Source organism: Diadema setosum, chromosome 10 (genome assembly GCF_964275005.1).
Source record: "Diadema setosum chromosome 10, eeDiaSeto1, whole genome shotgun sequence".
NCBI classification, from domain to species: domain Eukaryota; kingdom Metazoa; phylum Echinodermata; class Echinoidea; order Diadematoida; family Diadematidae; genus Diadema; species Diadema setosum.
In genome coordinates this window covers 26,305,095-26,317,502 of record NC_092694.1, presented here as the reverse complement: position 1 = coordinate 26,317,502, position 12,408 = coordinate 26,305,095, and the positions used below count along the sequence as shown (strand labels likewise).

General features: G+C 38.5%; 1 protein-coding gene across 1 annotated transcript in view; it reads left to right on the top strand.

Annotated features, from left to right (window-relative positions):
- The window catches only part of LOC140234191 (transient receptor potential cation channel subfamily A member 1-like), a 46,422-nt gene extending 41,771 nt beyond the window's left edge, over nt 1–4,651 (top strand). Inside the window, exons 25-26 of the mRNA XM_072314259.1 lie at nt 1,381–1,506; nt 4,450–4,651. Of these exons, the coding sequence (XP_072170360.1) occupies nt 1,381–1,506; nt 4,450–4,651 (328 nt within the window). The remainder of the gene's footprint in view (nt 1–1,380; nt 1,507–4,449) is intronic.
- Nucleotides 4,652–12,408: the final 7,757 nt, after the last annotated feature.

Here is a 12,408-nt window from a genome sequence, read left to right as displayed (position 1 = left end):
TTCGGATCAATATCAAAATTGAAGCGTCTTTTTTTTTGTGCCATTGCCAACTTTACCTGAAAAAAAAAAATAACTTTAGTATACAACTCCTTGAGTTGCTTTGCAAACAGACATACAAACAAAAAAACCAACGCCGGCAAAATATAACTCTCTTGGCGGAGGTAATAATGATAGCAGCATGTGGTGGATATGGCTTTACCCTCTTTAGAGAATCCCGCATCCTGGACCCTGTTTCATAAAGCTGTTCGTAAAGTCACGCACAACTTATGAGCGACTGGTGATCAGTTCTTGTGCTGAATTATGGAAATTCTAATAAGTATAGCACGTCAGAAGTTATCACCAGTTGCTCGTAAGTTGTTCGTAACTTTACGAACAGCTTTATGAAACAGGGCCCTGATCTCAACCTGGTCAAAGATACTACAGAGCGCCTCTATTTGTTTCCTCGCAAGTCCAGTGCTATCAAAAACACAATGTGTTTTCCATCTTTCCTCCCCTCCTCTCTCTCATACACCTTCTTCCTTCTTCTTTTTTTTTTTCTCTCTCTCTCTTATCTTTCTAACTGCTTTTCTATCTAGCTATCTCCCTTATACACTGTCCATTTGGTTTCTTTCTTTCTCCCTCCTTGTCATTACGTTTGAGTTGACCGTTGTGATAATTATCTATTAGATATAAGAGCCATTGCTATTCGCTGTTTTGCATATTCCCGGTCCATAGTACCTGATAATTGACTGCTTTTGACTGAGTTTGCACAGAATGTTTCCTAATGATAGAAAGAAGAAACAGAATCAGACATTGCTCTTCTTTCCGCTTTATGATTTTAAAAGCATGCCAATGTGGACTCTGGTGTGGTTGACTGAAAAACAAGATGTGGGGAGATTTGTGTTTTTCCTTAAGAGACGTGTTTACACTAGGTAAAATAATCATTGATTCTTTGCACCTGTACATGTGACACAATTGTAGTATCTTTCCGAGTATAACTTTGTACCTTTCTGACGGGTGCAATTTTGCACCTTTCGGACCAGAAAGGCACAAAATTGCACCCATTAAGGTGGAGAGTTGAACCTATTTGTCTTAGCGTGTAGGAGCCGCCTCATCTGCCCACCAAACTTTCTTACAGTTCTTCACTTTTAATAATCACTGATTGGCCTGGTCACTGCTAGTGGCACTTAATATCCACCAGTGGTCTATTGTGAATCATATATACTATACAGAGAATAGTCTCGTGGTCAGTCTTAACACGAGCAGCGATCTAGTCTCTTTTCTCTTTTTAGCCCTTGCAGCTGTATGTATACCCCCCCCCCCCACCATCTATCTGTCTCTCTGTCCGGTTCGCCAGTGACGTCATGAGTTCATTTTCAGGTTGACCTTAATCTCCCGCAGACTGAAGGAGGTCAAGGAGCAGCTCGACCGCCAGTACGATCTCCTGCGCCTCATCGTGCAGAAGATGGAGATACGCAGCGAGGCGGAGGACCGCGACGAGGGGGAAGGTCCCGGGGAGCACGGCAGGTCAGGGTCGATTGAGTTAGACTGGCTAGCAGAGTTCTAGTAAGCACTGCCCTCACCTCATCATAAATACTTCATTCTTGTTTCTCGTTTCTGTTTTGTCATCTTGCATTTTTTCTTTTTTTCTTTCTTTCTTTGTTTCTCCGTGTCATATCATTATCATGATAATGCGGCTTGTCATCACTGAAAACCCAGCATCACTTTATTCTAAATTTCATTGATCTCCTTTGACCATCATTCTTGCAGACTCCTAGCTGTTCAGTGATATTTCACTTTTGTCTTATAATACTTCATTCATATCTACCCAAGAAACTGCAAAAAGCCGAGCCACCATGCATTATGGGATGGTTAAAGTGATTAGAAGCGCCATAAAAAAAGACATGCTTTCTATGCGACAAAAAAAGGGGGGAAGAACATGAAGAAAGAGTCTCTAAACATGTTGAGATCCTGAGATGACGTTTCTCTCGTTTGTTTATTCTTTTATTCAAGCCTTTGCCTATTTAACAAGAACATAAAAAATGTCCCCGTTTCATCTAAATCACCTTATATACAGTCTGTACTTCACTCTTTTTTTCTAAGATTCGTTGTCTGCGGCTCTATCAGGGTATCGTGATGAAGGGTCATTACTCATTCATTTCATTTTGATCTAAAGCTATGTTCCAAGAGTTTAAAATCTTGTCCTTTCATACTTAAGCACAAATGATTCATTACTATATTTTTATAATAAAGTTAATATAATCATATTACAAATAATATAGTAATGTTATAGTTCGCTATAAAATTTCTCAATCGGGTTTTCCTTGAATACTCCATCTATTCGTCGAGATGGTAGTCTGTTTGTTCTTTGCCTTGCAATTGGTAAAACTCTTTATTTAGGTGCCTGACATCATGTAGAACAAAAATATAAAGTAACATACAGCAGACAATGAACAAAATACGTATACCCTACGCATGAATACTAAAACGAACTCGAGGCACAATTCGTTCACATATTATTAATTCAGAGCTGCGGGTGTGCGTGTTATTGACAAAGATTAAGGCAAAGTTTCATTGTCATACGAGTCAGTCAACATGATATCCCAGCTGTGTTCTTCGTCCAAATGCATGCTTGATTTCGCGATTGTATACCACAGGTTTAAAGAACATACTTGAAAATGTGAAATATTAAAAGCCGAATGCTCTGTGCAAATCCTGTGTTGCAAGTTGCGCATGTAAAAGATGATGTGATATCATGAATTAAACTGTCGTAAAATACACATGAACATGATGAATATGTGATGTTATATCTTACTGTAACTGTCATTTAGTTTAGTTTTTTTTTTTTTTTATCTGTAGTCGATATAACAATGGTTACTGCATGACTTTCTGTGGTATTATCACTGCACTCCATGACACTATAAACACATCCCATATCACCATTGCACTGTGATGATAAATCATCATCGTATTTAATAGCATGATAATGTGGTACACTGTACTGTATATGGGTTTGATTATGTTGTGTTAAGATCATCGATTGTTAAGTCTAAGATACTTTAAAGAAAACAAAAATTATGATTCAGTCTGCATATGTGTGTCATTTGTCATAAGCATCTTATTTTTAACAGTGATATAAGATACCACATATTTATCAGCAATCTCACAGCTCATCAATGCCTGATAGTCACGGTTAGATGGTGTAAGCTAAAGAAGAAAATCACTGCACAAGTTTTGCAAGAATGCAATATACGTCTGTTGGTTATTTGATGAGTGTTGCAGCTACATGGCATTTCAACTGGTTGAACTTGCATTTTGCACCATGTTAAAGACATATTGATGTATTCTATTTTGCAAAAGCACTAAGTTCGTTGGGAACAAAGAGAGATGGAACATGACATTACGAAAAGGATAACATAATTATGGTGAATGATGTAAATGATGGTAAATGATGGTAAATTGATACGCTCTTTCTCCTTTTTCTGTTTGCTCTCTTCCCGATATTATGACAACGAATGTCTCTATGTCCTCATAACTATTATTAACACTTCCGAGTCCCCGTCTCTCACGGCCATATCTAAACCTTAAAAAAAAAAACCTTTTAATTTCACGCGTCTTATTTCATATTGCCAACAGATCATTATCTTTCTGAGTATTTTCCTATGATTTTCGTTCCGTATTTCATTATGTTAAATCTTCCGTTTTGTTTAGTGTAAACTAACGTCATTCTTTTCGTAATCCTCAAAACTACCACAATACTTTGATTTGTCACGCCCATGCTGACTAATAATTATTTCTATTCTTACCACCTTATTCCGTTACGTTGCACGAATACTGTTTGCACACCTCTCCATTGCACTAACCATGTCTTCATAACACGAATCATGTTCAACTATCTTTTCTTCTTTTCTTTTTTTTCCACAACGGTAATATCGTATGTCAACGGTATCTTTCTGTTTCTCTCGCACGGAAACACTCTATACTGTAATGCTCGAATTGTGTAATGTCATTTCCATATCTGCCATATTCCTCTGTCTATTCACCTATATCCTACACTTCTCTTTTCTCGTCCCTCTGAAAACACGCTTTTCTCTCCAATATCTGTGGTCCATTTCTACTTTTTTTTTCTTAACCACGCGCCCTTATCAATTTCTTCTTTGGTGACAAATTTACTTTTTTCGACAAAACATTGTGATCGATCAACTCTTCTCATTGAACCTTGCTCGCTATGAACTGACCAATCCCACGCTTATCCTGCTGCCATACCTTCTTATACACTGCATGGATTTTGTCATGCCTTGGAATTGCTCTTAAATCGATATTCGTCGCCACATGGCTGGACTCCCCTCACGTCACAATTGCCTCCCCCACCCCACCTCGTCCTCCCCACTCCCCCCCCCCCCCCCGTCCAATACACACGCAACCATGCCCTCCAAAACACATGATTCGCTCAACACAACGTGAAACCAGATGGTTCGGTTCGCCTAACTACTGCACGGACTCGCAGTCCTACGTCACCTCGCGGAGTTCAAGTGTCGCCAGCGTGGCCGTGAGTCGACAGGACAGCGCCCCCACCGTCGCTTCTCGGTCATCGCCATCGACAACGCGGGCGTCGTCGACATGGAGCCTGCCGAGGACACGACTTCTCTCTTCGTCCGAATCCACGATCTGACACTGGGAAGCCATGACCATCAGTGACTCACTAAAACTTATCTTAAAAAAAGTCCTTTCTCTCCCTCGCTGTACATGTAAGATAGATAATTCTTTGTAATCTGCTTTGCACCAAGAAAAGTTAGCAAGAAAGTTAGAAATGATAGGAACAAAATCAAAACGTTTGTGAAATCATCTGGAATTAATAGTAATCACAGGGCACTCTTTGTTTTACATTCGCGTATTATGAGTCGACAATAATTGTTCGTCAATGATTGGTTAAGGAAGTGGGAAGGAAAGGATAGGAGAACATTCCATGTTTTCTTGGATCTTAACCATTTTTCATTTCCCAGCCCCTAATAACATTTTCTAGATTATCCTAGTGATATGTTTTACCCTAAAATCTGGTTTAGAGAAATTTGCTTTAAGTCTCTATGGACGACAGACTTCGAATGTGACGGCCAAGCCCATTGTCATACTCTCATTCTCAGAGACTATGGGCTGGTAGGGCAGCAGTTGAAACCGATTCCTCTGTCCACATTGTACCTTTGCAGCTTGTATCATAAAATCGCTGATAAAGATTCACATAGTAGTGGTATAAGTTTGATCAACAGAAAAGAGAGCAGCATAATGAAAGTAAAAACAGATTATTATGACGTAGCTAGCATGGTATCTTCCATTCATCCCGAAGGGTTAGTCTGGTTTCCAGACGCTTTGTCAACTGTGGTTCCCCTTCACAAAGTGCACCCTCCGAGTCTGCACTGCGATGAAGTCGCCGTCTTTACCAAATGCAGGACCAGCCAGCTCATACTGTCACTTATGTCTTTATTATAGGGCTTTAATATTCTTGGAAGTAAAACAGTACAGGCAGATGATCTGGAAAAAAGACTACCGAAAAAGGCTGAAGTATTAATGGTGTTCGCATACATCTTTTGTACGCTGTAAGAGTTCAAAATCGAAATACCGATCCATTTCTAAACACCGATTTGGTGGGACCAACACCCATCGGCTACATGTATTCGTGCAATGTCAATATCATGTAAAGAATCTGGTACTTTATAGTTAATACAACTTATCGAAGAGTAAATATATCTTCATTCATACAGCTCAAATTTAAAACGCTCTGGGTAGGCGTGTACGTGTCGTGTTATTCAAACAGATACGTGAATCACCTGATTTTGCATTGGTCATTTCTTCAATGGAATAATGCTTTATGGAACATTTTTTTTTTAAAATAATTTCATAGGCCACAATAGTTGTTTGCGATATCAGGTCACTTTAGCACATGCAAACACACCAATGTGACTGGAGATATGCTGAGGGAAAAGAAACAAACTTAAAAGCAGGAAATTCACGGAGGGCTGACTGATACTTGCTGAACGCTTTATTCAATCACAGTGTTACACAAGATGCACTGTGCAATATTTCCGGAATTCGGCTTTAAGGATTCTGGTTATTAACCAGAATATTTTTTGATAGCCCAAATGCTGCGGTCGGATACTCGGAAATCAAAATATCAACACGATAACCCTATGGTATAGTTTTGTTGAATTGTACGCCGTGCTGAAAGTAGATGAAAACATTGATGAAGTTTGATAAAGGTCTATCTTGAAGCAATTGTTTATGACGGGATATTCCCGTTATTCTAGACAATTGCACAATGGATATCACTTGCAACTTTGCAAGTGCATGTTCTGACGAACATGGAATGTTATGGAACGATGAGAGCGAACTGAACTGAACGCTGAAACAACGCAATAATTCAATATGAAAGGAAACAAAGAATTGTTATGATCCAGGCCCGTAGCCAGGATTTTTCAAGGGGGGGTGCGGTCACTAAAAAAACGGACCTTCGGTACCAATACCAATGATGACACACACACACACACACAATTATATACATATATATATATATATATATATATATATATATATATATATATTCTTTGGACGACCGAACTACAAAAGTTGTATAAGAATTTGCGCGCGAAGCGCGCCGCAAATTGTGAATTTTGACTGTTTTAATGACGTTTTAAAGTCTCGAGGAAATTTGTATTTTTGTCTGTTGCATGCAATCGCGTTACGGTATTTCATCTAGGAAATAGTAAAAACTCATTTTGCCAGGAAGTTGCAAAGTTTAATTGTGTTCGAGACTCTGCGCGCGTAGCGCGCCGCAAAATTGAGAATAGTGATTTTCCTGGTGTTGCTTTAACTTTTATTTTTTCTATTGTATACCCGCGTTAGCAGGCCTGAAGCCTGGTATGCGAGTTTGTCAAAAACGAAAATAAATAAGAAAATTTTTAAAACAAAATGAATTGTAAATGTGAACCATTTACATTTTGCCTCCTTGTGGTAGGATATTTCCATTTCCGAACTTTCAAATAATCATTTTAGATTTAATAATATTAAAGGTAGTAGATCCGATTCGCAAACATCTCCAATATCAGTCAAATGTCATATTAACCATCATGCTAAGAAGGTTTTCTTTGTGGAATTTGGAGGTCAGTGAAATTCAAAAATTAAACATCCGTTAGCCATTGGAAGAAGTTGAGTGCAAATTCAGACCTCAGGCTTAGTGCTCAGATGTTTTTCTATTTGCTTTGATCTGTCTTACTGTGCACACTAAGATACATATTGGAATGGTTATTTCTTATTTACTAAATTATAGTAGCATATTTGGTTACTAGCTGTCTCTAGGCATTTTCGAATTTGGGCTGCAAAGAGATCCACTACCTTTAAGTTAGAAGAGAGATAAGTAAATAATGATAAAATAAACAAACAAAAAAGAATGAGTTTCTTTTGTAATACTATCTGACAAGCTTTTTACTTTACCATTTTACTTCATAGCTCAGCACTTTCCATTCTCTCTCATACCCTCTTACCCATTACATTTAAATGAAATATAACTAAAATGAGTTTGCGTGCCTGCATAATACTCTTTGGAAATTATAAGTGAGAATGTTCTTAGGTTTTGGCTCACTTTAAAATGAGAACCAATAGAACTGTCACAACATGAGAAAATGTATAAGTAATAATCAACAGTACATTTCCGAATTTGGCCTGCAAAGAAATCCGCTACCTGTAAGTTAGTTTCTAACCGGCTCTCACAATGTTATCATACATAGGGTTTTTCCCTGACTGTTTTTACTCCGGAGCTCTTGCAATATTCAGGCTTTTGTAATACTATCTGACAAACTTTTTACTTTACCATTTTACTTCATAACTCAGCATTCTCTCTCATACCCTCTTACCCATTACATTTAAATGAAATACAACTAAATTGAGTTTGCGTGCCTGCATAATACTCTTTGGAAATTATAAGTGAGAATGTTCTTAGGTTTTGGCTCACTTCAAAATGAGAACCAATCAAACTGTCACAACATGAGAAAATGTATAACTAATAATTTGTTGGAACCGTAAGCAAATGCCAGCTGAAGGCGAGTAGGCAAGTGTGTTTAAAAGCATTAGATTATGCACGGAGATCGTATAGTTACTTGATAGATGATCTTTTCTCGAATGTTGGTACTAGCAAAAGGGCTAGAAAAAGCAGCTATTATAATTCGTTAGGCATGCATAATGGCCCAATGAGTGTTACAAGAGAACTGGAGTAAGACAGGTCTTTCATTTTGTTTTGTCTCTCCTGATCGTTCGTAAGAAATGCTAATTCATGACCACCTTTTCACAATTTGATTGGAGCATGCATTCATAATGGAAAATAGTTGACATAATAATCTATCCCCAGGCATTATCATGCCAACATGTACTTATATATACATGTACTAGATTTGTGAGACGTAGATATGAAATGTCTCAGGTTTTCGATTATAGTAATTTCGAGGAAATTTCTTTAATTTTTATTATATATGTAAACTTGAGGCTATTAGATTTTCATCCACTTACCTCTGTTCCTGTGAAAAAATGCAAGTGTCAACCTCAATGTCATACACGAATCGCACGTACTCGGGCGGCCAGTGGAAAAAAAAAAACAACACCGGTCACACGCGCCAAGGGCCATGGCATGCAGTGCCAATATAATAATAGCTCGCACAAATTGATACATAACATTTGTGTTTGTGTGCATGGGGACGATCCGATGGTTCATACAACAAAAGGGTTTCGTACAATTATTTTTAACATTGTTAAACGTACTCTTCCACATATAATGTGTCTTTATATTTATTTGGATTGTTATCTTGAGAATTGCTAAAAACCGTTATTATGAAAAAGTGGACCTTTCAGAATTTGGGGGGGGGGGGGTGCGTACGCACCCGACGCACCCCCCCTGGCTACGGGCCTGTGATCGAAGGGTTTATATCATAATTATGGAAACAGATTTATTGTGACGGGGCAGCACTCCTTCAAGAGTTTCTTTCGAGACATTATTTTGTAGATCACTCGGTCTGTTGTGGCACGGTAACAAAGGAGTAATGGTATTGTCAGTAAAGATGCACATAGGACTATAATTATGATCCTGTGATATCATATCTCATTCAAATGTATATGTTACGCTGATTAGGTTGAGGAGAGATTCGAAATTTTGGACCATCGCTTCGCCTGAACAAATTTGATTGTCAGTGGTCATTATGGAATGTAGACAATCATTTCAGTTATGGAATGCTGATATGCTGACGTTAAAGTCATTACATTATATTGTTAGATAACTGTAGCATAGTTCGCAGAAATCGGAAAGTGAATGTTTGGGGATTTTGGGGGTTGTTTTCTTTTCGGCTATCATTGCTCCACGTCCATGAAAACTGTCTTCGTCGGAAAGGTGTAAGTTCGCTCGAAACGAGGTTCCCAGTTACCTTTTTTGTTATTAATTATTTTTAGGGCATTTCTAGCCAGGATGAAGCACATGTAAATGCACAAAATGTACCTATATCATGACCCTCGTGTGTATGTGTTGAATTGATGGAAAATGTAGAGAATGAAATAAATATATTAATATCGTTATCATTGCTCAAGATCTACGCCGAGCTTGATTTACACCTGTACGTGAATTTCGATTTTGCACAACGAAAGAGACACAATGACATTATAGTATGCAAGTATTCATATCCGTTCGGGGTAGAATTTTCCTCGAATAATAGCCAAAATATCAACTCGTGCGAGTTGATTGTATACTTGCAGGGGCGGATCCAGGAATTCTGTAAAGGGGGGGGGGGGCGTAACTATTTTTGGTGCCACTCCCGGGTTTCATTTCATTTTTTTCTTTTTATTTCTTTTGTTTTGAACGATAAATAAAGGGGAGCGTGCGCCTCTTGCGCCCCCCTCTGGATCCGCCACTGTACTTGTCAGGGCTGCCAACTCTCACTCATTGAGAGTGAGACTCACTCATTTTGGTCCTTTCTCACTCTAAAACTTTATTTCATTTGCATGCATTTCTATTGATCTCACTCATTTTGACTCCGAAATTATAGCATTGGCCTATGGGAGTCTCACTCTCAAGTAGTTTCCAATGTTGGCAGCCCTGACTTGTGCATATGTGTGTGTAGGTGTGCGTGTGTGTGTGTGTGTGTGTGTGTGTGTGTGTGTGTGTGTGTGTGATTGTCTCTTCTATGAATATTACGTGTTGAAGTGTGTATTTTTGTACAAGTGCATGTACAATTCATTGTTTAAGCGGTCAAATAGGTCCCTGAACCCAAGAACTGTTGCATTACCATCGCAGCAGAAGAATAATCACAAACAGTGAGCTGTTGCATCCAACTTTTCTCGGAAAGTCTGTTACAGGGAAATAAATTGTTTATTATGATAAAGCAGCTTTTCATAGAGTGCTTGGCCCCACGTCCAGGAGACTTGCGGTTGGATGCCAAGACCCTTCTCTGTATGTACAGGTTTATACCTATACTACGATTTGCATTTAATTTTGCTGTTTGCATTCATGACTGTGAGTGTGCCTTTTGGCCCTTTGTGTGTTTCTTCCTTTTATAGTATACTGATTTACTATGAAAGTGAGCTAAATCATAAGTGAGTAAATATATCATCTATGCATAAAAGGTATAAATATTATATGACATGGCAACAAGAAGGACACAATGACATTCAGTACAGCTAGATTATAATGATTTATGATGAGATTTATTGACGTATTCTCGTGTTCGAATTTCCATTTAGATTTGACAAGAGTTTTCATTCACATGCGAGAGTTGCTACATTAAGAAAAACTGCAACATAATGGGAAAACATTTTTTTTTTTAAACAATTGCCACACAAAACAGGACAAGGTCATTTTTCTGTTACTTCTGCAATTGGCGCCAGCGATTGTTGGTGTTGAAAGAATAGATTAACACATTCCTTCATAACAGTTGAAGAGTATCTGCAAAATTTCTATCAACAGTTATAACAGATGAGAAACAGAGTATCAAGACTGACTAGGAAACATGTAGTTTGGATTTATACATCGGATAACTATTGTCAATCTAAGGCTGCGTTTATCAATGTTCCCCTGTTTAAACGGCTTTCCAAAGCCCTTTCCAAAGCCCTGTACTATTAATGTGCCGCCTGTTTTCTAAGAAGGGACGGCGAAAAGCAATTACCATTATAAAGACATATATTATCTTCCTCTGAGAGTGACGAGTCATGATGCAATGCCACATGGATCAATTGTCTTCCTATCTGTGAGGCAGCTCCAGTTTAGCACATACTTGAAATATTTCTGAGTGGCGGCATGAGACTTTGGCAGCGTTTATCAACTTTTCCCTGTTTAAACGGCTTTCAAAGGCCGTTTCCAAAGCCCTTTCGAAAGCCGTTCCCAAAGCCCTTTAGAAACGGCTTCCTAAATAGTTGCGTTTATCAACTCTTCGCCTAGCCTGTCACTGCACAGCTGCTGCATTGCGCAATTTGACCCGAGGAGAAGAGGTCATAATTTATAAGGCGTGCATTGTTCGTAACTGCAGTACAATACTACAAAGCCGTTTCAGAACAGCTTTGCGTTTATCAACTTCAAAAGGCCTTTACAAACAGGTTTCTGAAAACCTGTTTAGGAAACCTGTTTGGAAAGCCACAAATTTGCGGCTTTCGAAAAGGCTTTCCGAAAGGGCTTTCAAAACAGCTTTGCGTTTATCAACTCGTAAAAATTCCTTGAAAGCTGTTTGGAAAACCTGTTTCTGCCGAGAAAAGGAGAGTTGATAAACGCACCCTTTCGGAAAGGCTTTTCGAAAGGGTTTTCAAAACAGCTTTGCGTTTATCAATTCGTAAAAATTCCTTGAAAGCTGTTTGGAAAACCTGTTTCTGCCGAGAAAAGGAGTTGATAAACGCACCCTTTGTCACTGTCTGTGGCCATGCCCAGAGCAACGAAGCACATTTTGTAGATGCCTATGATTATGTATGTATGTGCGTATGTGTATGCGTGCGTATTTATGTGTGTGTGCAATACGGTGACTGCTTTGTTTATTTGCGGAGAAGTAAAAACAAACTTCAAGAGATGCATCCGTGCATAGCCGTGTTGGGGCTGGCAGGGGTTTCAACACAAATCTACCTGCCTTTTTTAACACTCGTACGTCAGTGGAAAAAAAAAAATGTTAGCCACTGAACATGCAATCCATAGTGTGTGTGTGTGTGTGTGTGTGTGTGGTTTTTGTGTTGTTGTTGTTGTTGTTGTGTTGTTGTTTTTGTCTTCATTGATGTGATGAAATACAAAAACAAATATAAGTAATCAAAACAATCAACAACAACAAATCAAAATATATCACAAGAATATTGATAATATTCCAATTAAATCTTATCCGGAATGTTTAAAAAAAGGAGATTGGCACATGGGAAGGTATAGGCATGATTGTC